The sequence below is a fragment of the Oncorhynchus mykiss genome, chromosome 6 (assembly GCF_013265735.2).
Source record: "Oncorhynchus mykiss isolate Arlee chromosome 6, USDA_OmykA_1.1, whole genome shotgun sequence".
Classification (NCBI taxonomy): domain Eukaryota; kingdom Metazoa; phylum Chordata; class Actinopteri; order Salmoniformes; family Salmonidae; genus Oncorhynchus; species Oncorhynchus mykiss.
In genome coordinates, this window is record NC_048570.1 from 64,064,631 (window position 1) to 64,077,937 (window position 13,307).

The window sequence follows — 13,307 nt, forward strand, 5'->3', positions numbered from 1 at the left end:
TCTGGAGATCAGAACAGCGATTACTCACCTCGAATTGGACAAATCATTTTTCTTTAATGAGTCGGAAGAGAGGGATTTACTCCAGACACCCGAACAGGCCCTCATCCCCGTCATTTGCAGGAGAAAGAGACAGGTTTCGAGGAAGGAGGTTTTTGGTGTCTTGTGAGGATCCGGCAACGAGTGGCTAATCTGCCTTTGCCATCGGTACCATTGGCCAACGTACAATTTCTGGATAATAAAATGGACAAACTAAAAGCACGTACAGTATATCCTACCAACGGGACACTAAAAACTAATATCTTATGATTCACCAACATGAATAACATGAATAACCGACATGAATAGCTGGCGGGTTATACACTGTACCAGCAGGGTAGAAAAGCAGCCTCTGGTAAGACAAGGGGTGGCACTCTATGAACAGTTGTAAACAACAGCTGGTGCACGATATCTAAGGAAGTCTCAAGGTTTTACTCGCCTGAGGTAGAGTATCTCATGATAAGCTGTAGTGGCTTCTACCTAGAGAGTTTTCATCTGTATTTTTCATAGCTGTCTACACAACACCACAGACCGATGCTGGCACTAAAACCGCACTCAAGGAGCTGCATACTGCCATGAGAAAACAGGAAAATGCTCATCCAGAGGTTACGCTCCTAGTGGCCGGGGACTTTAATTCAGGGAAGCTTAAATCCGTTTGACCTCATTTCTATCAGCATGTTAAATGTGCAACCAGAGGGAAAAACATTCTAGACCAGCTTTATTCCACACAAAGAGACGCGTACAAAGCTCTCCCTCGTCCTCCATTTGGCAAATCTGGCCCTAATTCTATCCTCTTGATTCCTGCTTACAAGCAAAAATTAAAGCAGGAAGCACCAGTGACTCGGTCTATAAAAAAAGTGGTCAGATGAAACAGATGCTAAACTACAGGACTGTTTTGCTAGCACAGACTGGAATATGTTTCGGGATTCTTCCGAATGCATTGAGGAGTACACCACATCAATCAGTGCCTTCATCAACCCCAACCAGAAGCCATGGACTACAGGAAACAATCGCACTGAGCTAAAGGGTAGAGCTGCCGCTTTCAAGGAGCAGGACTCTAACCCGGAAGCTTATAAGAAATCCCGCAATGCCCTCCGGCGAACCATCAAACAGGCAAAGCGTCAATACAGGACTAAGATTGAATCAAACTACACCGGCTCCGACACTCGTCGGATGTGGCAGGGCCTGCAAACTATTACAGACTACAAAGGGAAGCACAGCTAAATAACTTCTATGCTCGCTTCGAGGCAAGTAACTGAAACATGCATGAGAGAATCAGCTGTTCCGGACGACTGTGTGATTACGCTCTCCGCAGCCGATGTGAGTAAGACCTTTAAATAGGTAAACATTCACAAGGCTACAGGGCCAGACGGATTACCAGGACGTGTACTCTGAGCATGCCCAGACCAACTGGCAAGTGTCTTCACTGACATTTTCAACTTCTCCCTGTCTGAGTCTGTAATACCAACATGTATCAAGTGGACCACCATAGTCCCTGAGCCCAAGAACACTAAGGTAACCTGCCTAAATGACTACTGACGCATAGTACACATGTCTGTTGCCATGAAGTGCTGGTCATGGCTCACATTAACACCATTATCCCAGAAACCCTAGACCCACTACAATTTGCATACCGCCCTAACTGATCCACACTGCCCTTTAACACCTGGACAAAAGAAACACCTATGTGAGAATGCTATTCATTGACTACAGCTCAGCGTTCAACACCATAGTGCCCTCAAAGTTCTTCACTAAGCTAAGGACTGTGTGGTGCAAGGACATCAACCTCTCCCTCAACGTGATCAAGACAAAGGAGATGATTTTGGACTACAGGAAAAGGATGTCCAAGCACACCCCATTCTCATCGACGGGGCTGCAGTGGAGCAGGTTGAGAGCTTTAAGTTCCTTGGGGTCCACATCACCAACAAACTATCATGGTCCAAGCACACCAAGACAGTCATGAAGAGGGCATGACAAAATATATTCCCCCTTAGGAGACTGAAAAGATTTGGCATGGGTCCTCAGATCCTCAAAAGGTTCAATAGCTGCACCTTCGAGAGCATCCTGACGGGTTGCAATACTGCCTCGTATGGCAACTGCTCAGCCTCCGACCACAAGGCACTACAGAGGGTAGTGCGTACGGCCCAGTGCATCACTTGGGACAAACTTCCTGCCATCCAGGACCTCTATACCAGACGGTGTCAGAGGAAGGCCCTAAAAATTGTCAAAGACTCCAGACACCCTAGTTATAGACTGTTCTCTCTGCTAACGCACTGCAAGTGGTACCAGAGTGCCAAGTCTAGGTCCAAGATGCTTCTAAACAGCTTCTACCCCAAAGCCATAAAACTCCTGAACATCTAGTCAAATGTCAAACATATATTACCTCAATTACCTCGACTAACCGGTGCCCTCGCACACTGACTCTGTACTGGTACCCCTTTATATAGCCTCGCTATTGTTATTTTACTGCTGCTCTATAATCATTTATTACTTTTATTTTATTTTAAAAAATTTCTTAAAACTGCATTGTCGGGTAAGGGCTTGTAAGTAAGCATTTACCTGTTGTTTTCGGCGCATGTGAGAAATACAATTTGATTTGAGTATCATAAACCAATAGCATAAATGGGTTTGGTTACTCACTGATGGCAGCTGTGCCACTCCCAGGTGTGTCGGGGTCGGTTGGGCATGAAGTCAGCCGTCCCCTGGTTCTTAACCCTCTGTGGGAAGCGAAGCAGGACTCTGATGTCATAGTCTGTAGTCTCACCGCTGTAGGCAGTGCTGTGGGGAGACAAACACAAAGTATGGAATAGCAATGAGTGAAGGAAAGTACAGATGGCTACAGAGAACTAGTCTCCCAAGGGTTGTCCCGGTGAGTTTCTGATACCTCAGGCTCACAATGTGTTCCTGCAACTAGACAGAATTGAGCGGGCCTGGAAAAGCTACAGGGAAGGAATATGATAAATAAATAATTCACATTACAGATTACTGTGATTCATCTCCATAGCCTACTGCACACCTTTTCAGTCTTGTAGCAAGGAAACCTTTGTAGTGGACAGGCATACACTGTGTAGAGACGTCCAGTATGAACACATTTTAGAATTGTTTTAATAATAACCTGCATTCCAAAGTATCAGTAAAAATCTTTGCAATTCATCCTATGGCTGTTGTTGACATTGGTGTGTATAACACATTATACAAGGCCATCTGTCCATGACTGCTGATAGCACAGACAGGATATGAGAGGGCTTTGAGGAATGGCTGTGCTTGAGATGGGCTGTGCTTGAGATGGGAAGGAGTGCAAACAGAAGAGCCAGTGGGACAACAAAGTTCATCGCCATCATTTAAATGCTCTGCAACCTGGGCAATTGTACCGTACCCATCTAAACCTGGGGCCAAAGTCAGAGGCCCATTATGTGTGCTGCGACTGCAGATCAAACCACTCAGAGAACCATTTACTGACACGCCAGGTTAGATAGACACGCTTTAGGCTGTGTATACACAGGCAGCTCAAATCTGATCTTTTGCCCAATTATCGGCAAAAGATATGATCTGATTGGTCAAAAGACCAATTAGAGGCAACATATCCGAATTGTGTAAATGCAGCCTTAGTGACAGGCACCAGATTTGAGGTTATTGATGTTGCACTGTGAACTGGGTCCCAAACTTTATATACTGCAAATTAGATAAGGAGTAACTTTACTAAGCAGGTAGGTAAAACTGTCTGGTGCTGAGACATTAAATGAGAATATTCACCAATAGGCACATGGAATCTTTCAATCTGTTCTAACTAATTGTTCATCAGCATGTGCATACTGGCTTTCAAAAACCGGTGATAATCTTGTGCAGAGTGACGACGAACAACATGATTCTCCTCTTCCAAAGCAAACACAGACACTTATTAAAACACTTAAAAGGTTTCAAATGGTCTCTTACCTTGCCAAGCATTTCTCCTCGGCAGCACAGCGGAGAGAGTACATGTGAGCCCTCTGGATATACGTGGAGGCCTGCACATAGTTGGGATCAGGAACCAGGTCTGGCAAACCTAGAACAAGACACTTGGCTCAACACATAGTATCCTTCAACAGCAATTGATTCAATCATGTTAGTACCAGCACCTTGATGCCAATGTCAACTTTAACAGGTCTGCATCATCCCTTGACAGAATATAGAGTGTTGATGTGGTGCACCGACCAGTGAGGTCATTCCTCAAATAAAACAGCATAGCTTTACACCTTGTTCATCAGCTCTATTTAATTCCCCTGCATCGTGTTATTGGACGAAGTAAGGACTTTGATACAGATGCAGTAGAAGGTCCTGCCTTAAATGACATGCAGCTTATAAATCCTTCATAAACACTGCAAATATTTGTTACAAATCATCTATAACCGTATGTCATGCTTTATCAATGGTTCATAAATGTGGCATAACTGTGTGACATAACCACCAATGTCAAATGTGACACAACCCACTATGTCAAATATGACATAAACCCGCGCTTTATAAAGGGTGGTATAAGCACAGCTTAATAAAGGCCTTATAAATCATATTCAATTGAGGCTTCACAAAGCATTTATAACCCTTTCATGCACCTTAGTAAAGCATCGCAATGGCAGGCTATTGGGTTTGATTCCCAGGACCACCCATACGTAAACATTGATTCACACATGACTGTAAGTCGCTTTGGATTAAAGCGTCTGCTAAATGTTCTATATTAATTCACTAAAACATTTCTAGGATGGCCCAACCTCTTTCCGTCTTGGGTGCAGAGTCAATATTGGACCTGAACTCAACTTCCTCCAAAATGCTGTGCTGCAGAATGAAACACACTCTAATGTGCAGTCATGCACATCAGAACACGTTGGTACGGCCTTTTTCACACTTTTGTAATAGAAAAACAACCAAATTGGATTTTCTGTGTTCACAACAATGCTTAAACCACATTAGGGGATGACTTTTGAGGTCTGGAAAAAATCTAAGAAACACATTTTTTTGGGTGTTGTTCACCTTTATTTCAATGAGCATGCCCTGCACTGTTGTTTGGTTTGTGGGTTTTCTGTAGTGAAGTAAGCGCACATGTAATGTGATTTGGGCGCCAATGGAATTGGTTGAGTAAAAGACCAGCAACACCATATTATTCAGAGCCCCATGAAATAACACCATCTATACATTCTAGAGACCCTACTGAGTATTCACAACAATACTAAGCCCATACTGTGCGTATTCCATATACAGTGATTCGCATTGGGGGCATATATTTGACCTTGGAACATATTTTAAAACCCAAATTTAATGCAAATGTCACTTAAATGTGAGTCATTGTTAATGTTTAGACAATTATTGTTCATATTTCATTAATGGTTATTGACACTTTTCTACAATTACGTTGGGCACATTTATTTAAAAAAATCAGAAATTCCGTGACACGGAAGTACTTTTTTAGTGTTGCTGATGAGACGCTGATCATGTGATGAGTTCAAATGCCCACTTGTGCTGACGCAGGACAGTGAAAAACAAGTAAGTTAACCTTTATTTATTGTAATTTAAATGAGTTTGTAGTCGTTAACTTTTTTTTTTTATTTTTTTATTTTACCTTTATTTAACCAGGTAGGCAAGTTGAGAACAAGTTCTCATTTACAATTGCGACCTGGCCAAGATAAAGCAAAGCAGTTCGACAGATACAACAACACAGAGTTACACATGGAGTAAAACAAACATACAGTCAATAATAAAGTATAAACAAGTCTATATACAATGTGAGCAAATGAGGTGAGAAGGGAGGTAAAGGCAAAAAAAGGCCTTGGTGGCAAGGTAAATACAATAAAGCAAGTAAAACACTGGAATGGTAGTTTTGCAATGGAAGAATGTGCAAAGTAGAAATAAAAATAATGGGGTGCAAAGGAGCAAAATAAATAAATACATTAAATACAGTTGGGAAAGAGGTAGTTGATAGGGCTAAATTATATGTGGGCTATGTACAGGTGCAGTAATCTGTGAGCTGCTCTGACAGTTGGTGCTTAAAGCTAGTGAGGGAGATAAGTGTTTCCAGTTTCAGAGATTTTTGTAGTTCGTTCCAGTCATTGGCAGCAGAGAACTGGAAAGAGAGGCGGCCAAAGAAAGAATTGGTTTTGGGGGTGACTAGAGAGATATACCTGCTGGAGCGTGTGCTACAGGTGGGAGATGCTATGGTGACCAGCGAGCTGAGATAAGGGGGGACTTTACCTAGCAGGGTCTTGTAGATGACATGGAGCCAGTGGGTTTGGCGACGAGTATGAAGCGAGGGCCAGCCAACGAGAGCGTACAGGTCGCAATGGTGGGTAGTGTATGGGGCTTTGGTGACAAAACGGATTGCACTGTGATAGACTGCATCCAGTTTGTTGAGTAGGGTATTGGAGGCTATTTTGTAAATTACATCGCCAAAGTCGAGGATTGGTAGGATGGTCAGTTTTACAAGGGTATGTTTGGCAGCATGAGTGAAGGATGCTTTGTTGCGAAATAGGAAGCCAATTCTAGATTTAACTTTGGATTGGAGATGTTTGATATGGGTCTGGAAGGAGAGTTTACAGTCTAACCAGACACCTAAGTATTTGTAGTTGTCCACGTATTCTAAGTCAGAGCCGTCCAGAGTAGTGATGTTGGACAGGCGGGTAGGTGCAGGTAGTGATCGGTTGAAGAGCATGCATTTAGTTTTACTTGTATTTAAGAGCAGTTGGAGGCCACGGAAGGAGAGTTGTATGGCATTGAAGCTTGCCTGGAGGGTTGTTAACACAGTGTCCAAAGAAGGGCCGGAAGTATACAGAATGGTGTCGTCTGCGTAGAGGTGGATCAGAGACTCACCAGCAGCAAGAGCGACCTCATTGATGTATACAGAGAAGAGAGTCGGTCCAAGAATTGAACCCTGTGGCACCCCCATAGAGACTGCCAGAGGTCCGGACAACAGACCCTCAGATTTGACACACTGAACTCTATCAGAGAAGTAGTTGGTGAACCAGGCGAGGCAATCATTTGAGAAACCAAGGCTGTTGAGTCTGCCGATGAGGATGTGGTGATTGACAGAGTCGAAAGCCTTGGCCAGATCAATGAATACGGCTGCACAGTAATGTTTCTTATCGATGGCGGTTAAGATATCGTTTAGGACCTTGAGCGTGGCTGAGGTGCACCCATGACCAGCTCTGAAACCAGATTGCATAGCAGAGAAGGTATGGTGAGATTCAAAATGGTCGGTAATCTGTTTGTTGACTTGGCTTTCGAAGACCTTAGAAAGGCATGGTAGGATAGATATAGGTCTGTAGCAGTTTGGGTCAAGAGTGTCCCCCCCTTTGAAGAGGGGGATGACCGCAGCTGCTTTCCAATCTTTGGGAATCTCAGACGACACGAAAGAGAGGTTGAACAGGCTAGTAATAGGGGTGGCAACAATTTCGGCAGATAATTTTAGAAAGAAAGGGTCCAGATTGTCTAGCCCGGCTGATTTGTAGGGGTCCAGATTTTGCAGCTGTTGAGTTAGATTACATACTAGCTACCTCAATTGTTATTTAAAATAATATTGGTGACTTCACACGATTTGCTAGCTAGCCGAAATGTAGCTAGCTAGCAGGCTCAGCAAAATACAAATCCCCCTAGATACAGCCACGTCTCATAGTCACGTCATGATAGTAATATTACGAAGTTAATATAGTTTTCAATCTTCCTTCCCATTTAGAGTTAATTAACATGAACATATTAGCATCTCCTGGCTTCCACGCATAGCATACAAGCCACTGACACAAACATCTACATTTTAAAAAGTCAATAAATCCATATAAGAATAGTCTACACCATCACAATAAATCCGTTATTTATTTTAGACAAGTCTAAGGAAACATGATATGAAGAAAATGTAGTCTATTTCAGAAAAACAGAATTGCATATTCTGAGCTCTCTTTATGTTAGGCCCTGATCTGGCTATGCCAAATGGCTGTGGGCTACACTAGTTCCTCACTACATATCCGTTGCCAAACCCAGTGGCTCCAGGTCATCTATAAGTCTTTGCTAGGTTAAGCCCCACCTTATCTCAGCTCACTGGTCACCATAGCAACACCCACCCGTAGCACACGCTCCAGCAGGTATATTGCACTGGTCATCCCCAAAGCCAACACTTCCTTTCCTTTCCTTCCAGTTCTACGCTGCCAATGACTGGAACGAATTGCAAAAATCTCTGAAGCTGGAGTCTTATATCTCCCTCTCTAACTTTAAGCATCAGCTGTCAGAGCAGCTTACCGATCACTGTACCTGTACACAGCCAATCTGTAAATAGCACACCGAACTACCTCCTCCCCATATTATTACTTACCCTCTTGCTCTTTTGCACCCCAGTATCTCTACTTGCACATCGTCATCTGCACATCTATCACTCCAGTATTAATGCTAAATTGTAATTATTTTGCCTCTATGACCTATGTATTGCCTACCTCCCTACTCTACTACATTTGCACACACTGTACATAGATTTGTATATTTTTATTTTCTTTTCTGTTATTGACTGTACGTTTGTTTATGTGTAACTCTGTGTTGTTGTTTTTGTTGCTCTGCTTTGCTTTATCTTGGCCAAGTCAGAGTTGTCAATGAGAACTTGTTCTCAATTGGCCTACCTGGTTAAATAAAGGTGAAATAAAAAAAATAAAAAAATAATTTAACCAGACAAGATTTGCTTAGTATTCCATTGCATTATTTTATATTATTTTATAGTATGAAGAACAGTATGAAGAATACAGTTGAACATAAAATAGAAAGGATATTTTCTCCAAATGATTTCTGAGGGAGTACATACAGTGCCTTGCGAAAGTATTCGGCCCCCTTGAACTTTGCGACCTTTTGCCACATTTCAGGCTTCAAACATAAAGATATAAAACTGTATTATTTTGTGAAGAATCAACAACAAGTGGGACACAATCATGAAGTGGAACGACATTTATTGGATATTTCAAACTTTTTTAACAAATCAAAAACTGAAAAATTGGGCGTGCAAAATTATTCAGCCCCCTTAAGTTAATACTTTGTAGCGCCACCTTTTGCTGCGATTACAGCTGTAAGTCGCTTGGGGTATGTCTCTATCAGTTTTGCACATCGAGAGACTGACATTTTTTCCCATTCCTCCTTGCAAAACAGCTCAAGCTCAGTGAGGTTGGATGGAGAGCATTTGTGAACAGCAGTGTTCAGTTCTTTCCACAGATTCTCGATTGGATTCAGGTCTGGACTTTGACTTGGCCATTCTAACACCTGGATATGTTTATTTTTGAACCATTCCATTGTAGATTTTGCTTTATGTTTTGGATCATTGTCTTGTTGGAAGAAAAATCTCCGTCCCAGTCTCAGGTCTTTTGCAGACTCCATCAGGTTTTCTTCCAGAATGGTCCTGTATTTGGCTCCATCCATCTTCCCATCAATTTTAACCATCTTCCCTGTCCCTGCTGAAGAAAAGCAGGCCCAAACCATGATGCTGCCACCACCATGTTTGACAGTGGGCATGGTGTGTTCAGGGTGATGAGCTGTGTTGCTTTTACGCCAAACATAACGTTTTGCATTGTTGCCAAAAAGTTCAATTTTGGTTTCATCTGACCACCTTCTTCCACATGTTTGGTGTGTCTCCCAGGTGGCTTGTGGCAAACTTTAAACGACACTTTTTATGGATATCTTTAAGAAATGGCTTTCTTCTTGCCACTCTTTGTGCAATATACGACTGATTGTTGTCCTATGGACAGAGTCTCCCACCTCAGCTGTAGATCTCTGCATTTCATCCAGAGTGATCATGGGCCTCTTGGCTGCATCTCTGATCAGTCTTCTCCTTGTATGAGCTGAAAGTTTAGAGGGACGGCCAGGTCTTGGTAGATTTGCAGTGGTCTGATACTCCTTCCATTTCAATATTATCGCTTGCACAGTGCTCCTTGGGATGTTTAAAGCTTGGGAAATCTTTTTGTATCCAAATCCGGCTTTAAACTTCTTCACAACAGTATCTCGGACCTGCCTGGTGTGTTCCTTGTTCTTCATGATGCTCTCTGCGCTTTTGACGGACCTCTGAGACTATCACAGTGCAGGTGCATTTATACGGAGACTTGATTACACACAGGTGGATTGTATTTATCATCATTAGTCATTTAGGTCAACATTGGATTATTCAGAGATCCTCACTGAACTTCTGGAGAGAGTTTGCTGCACTGAAAGTAAAGGGGCTGAATAATTTTGCACGCCCAATTTTTCAGTTTTTGATTTGTTAAAAAAGTTTGAAATATCCAATAAACGTCGTTCCACTTCATGATTGTGTCCCACTTGTTGTTGATTCTTCACAAAAAAATACAGTTTTATATCTTTATGTTTGAAGCCTGAAATGTGGCAAAAGGTCGCAAAGTTCAAGGGGGCCGAATACTTTCGCAAGGCACTGTACATGCGGCTATTCTGTGTTGAGTGGTTAACAAATAAATTAGTCCTCCTATATGCTTAATTTAGTGTTAATTATGTAACTTTAGTTGTGATACAAACATTGGGCTACATGTTTGAATTTTTTTTGTATTGTACCCCATTTTTTCCACCAATTTCAATCTTGTCTCATCGCTGCAACTCCCCAACGGGCTCGGGAGGCGAAGGTCAAGTCATGCGTCCTCTGAAACAGGACCTGCCAAACCACACATTCTAACACCCACCCACACTGCTCAATTGACGACAAGGTCAGCCTGCAAGCGCACAACCCACACAAGGAGTCGCTAGAGCACAATGAGCCAAGTAAAGCCCCCCCGGCCAAATTCTCCCCTAACCCGGACGACACTGGGCCAATTGTGCACTGCCCTATGGGACTCCCATCACGGCCGGTTGTGATACAGCCTGGGATCGAACCTGGTTCTGTAGTGACACCTGTAGCGATGCAGTACCTTAGACCGCTGCGCCACTCAGGAGGCCTATATGTTTAGATTTTTAATACATTCTAAGACTGCATGATGCGACTCTAGTGATTATTTGAAAAAAGTTGCTTGAATGGCATGAGGTCTAGTTTGTTTCTTGCACAGGCTGCAAACACTTCATCAGTCTCTCATTCACAATTTGACAAGCACTTGATAATGCCTCAAATTTCCCCCTAAAAAGATCCACGCCTTTTTCGGCCAGCGGCCGTTGTGCCCTTGGGCCGAATATAATAATTATACTTCCCATCACCCGGCTGCGTGCTCTGAAGCACCTCTCACTTCCATGGCTGTCTCAGATATCTCAATTCTTATTAACCAATGCCCATCACGTGATTTGTTTCTTCCCCCAGTCATCTCAGCACCTGTAGGCTACAAGTGAAGACAGACACATTGGGGACACAACTGTGCGTCCTTCTTATTGAATTCTGAGGCGAATTTTGAAAATATTGGAATAACTGTCCACATTTACTTTTCGTCAGCCAACAAGATGAGTAGGCCTAACGAACAGCAAAGCACTAGCCTATGTCAATATTCTATCCCCATAGTATAAAAGTTGATCTATTCTATTGGGAATCATACCAAAACCCCAACATAGAAAAAACCACCTAGAACCCCACATAGAAAATATAATCTAGACTAAGCCCCCTAGTCACGCCCTGATCTACTCTACCATAGAAAATAAAGGCTTTCTATGGTCAGAACATGACAATAGGTCCAAAATGTTATCAATTAGAGGGAAAAACACCATTCTCAAAAGTGACCGCAAATGCGATTATGCACGTAATTTTATTATAAAGGTGCATTTTTAGGGTGAAAATTATCTTCCCCAAACTTGAAACTCACACACTGCCTATGTATGCCAGCTAGGCTATATGCTGGTTATAAAACAAATGAATGTGCTTAATTCTAAGAAGTTATTTGGTCACTTTAGTTGTGATTCAAACCTTATGATACAAAACATACAGTGGGGAGAACCAGTATTTGATACACTGCCGACCAGGTGTGCACACACTGCAGCAGGGATTTTGGTCCACTCCTCCATACAGACCTTCTCCAGATCCTTCAGGTTTCAGGGCTGTCGCTAGGCAATACAGACTTTCAGCTCCCTCCAAAGATTTTCTATTGGGTTCAGGTCTGGAGACTGGCTAGGCCACTCCAGGACCTTGAGATGCTTCTTACGGAGCCACTCCTTAGTTGCCCTGGCTGTGTGTTTTGTGTCGTTGTCAATCTGGAAGACCCAGCCACGACCCATCTTCAATGCTCTTACTGAGGGAAGGAGGTTGTTGGCCAATATCTTGCGATACATGGCCCCATCCATCCTCCCCTCAATACGGTGCAGTCGTCCTGTCCCCTTTGCAGAAAAGCATCCCCAAAGAATGATGTTTCAACCTCCATGCTTCACGGTTGGGATGGTGTTCTTGGGGTTGTACTCATCCTTCATCTTCCTCCAAACAGTGGAGTTTAGACCAAAAAGCTCTATTTTTGTCTCATCAGACCACATGGCCTTCTCCCATTCCTCCTCTGGATCATCCAGATGGTCATTGGCAAACTTCAGATGGGCCTGGACTTGCGCTGGCTTGAGCAGGGGGACCTTGCGTGCACTGCAGGATTTGAATCCATGACAGCGTAGTGTGTTACTAATGGTTTTCTTTGAGACTGTGGTCCCAGCTCTCTTCAGGTCATTGACCAGGTCCTGCCGTGTAGTTCTGGGCTGATCCCTCACCTTCCTCATGATCATTGATGCCCCACGAGGTGAGATCTTTAAATGGAGCCCCAGACCGAGGGTGATTGACCGTCATCTTGAACGTCTTCCATTTTCAAATAATTGCGCCAACAGTTGTTGCTTTCTCACCAAGCTGCTTGCCTATTGTCCTGTAGCCCATCCCAGTATTGTGCAGGTCTACAATTTTAGCCCTGATGTCCTTACACAGCTCTCTGGTCTTGGCCATTGTGGAGAGGTTGGAGTCTGTTTCATTGAGTGTGTGGCCAGGTGTCTTTTATACAGGTAACGAGTTCAAACAGGTGCAGTTAATACATGTAATGAGTGGAGAACAGGAGGGCTTCTTAAAGAAAAACTAACAGGTCTGTGAGAGCCGGAATTCTTACTGGTTGGTAGGTTATCAAATACTGATGTCATGCAATAAAATGCAAATGAATAACTTAAAAATCATACAATGTGATTTTCTGGATTTTTGTTTTAGATTCCGTCTCTCACAGTTGAAGTGTACCTATGATAAAAAATTACAGACCTCTACATGCTTTGTAAGTAGGAAAACCTGCAAAATCATCAGTGTATCAAATACTTGTTCTCCCCACTGTATAGGCCTATGAGCTAGGCTACATGGC

The 13,307-nt window shown here is 43.0% G+C and overlaps 1 protein-coding gene across 1 annotated transcript in view; it reads right to left on the reverse strand.

Annotated features, from left to right (window-relative positions):
- LOC110526332 (lysyl oxidase homolog 1) overlaps positions 1 to 13,307 on the reverse strand; it is a 35,443-nt gene that overhangs the window by 15,186 nt on the left and 6,950 nt on the right. Inside the window, exons 2-3 of the mRNA XM_021607207.2 lie at positions 3,970 to 4,078; positions 2,677 to 2,814 (exon numbers count right to left, since the gene is read on the reverse strand). Of these exons, the coding sequence (XP_021462882.2) occupies positions 2,677 to 2,814; positions 3,970 to 4,078 (247 nt within the window). The remainder of the gene's footprint in view (positions 1 to 2,676; positions 2,815 to 3,969; positions 4,079 to 13,307) is intronic.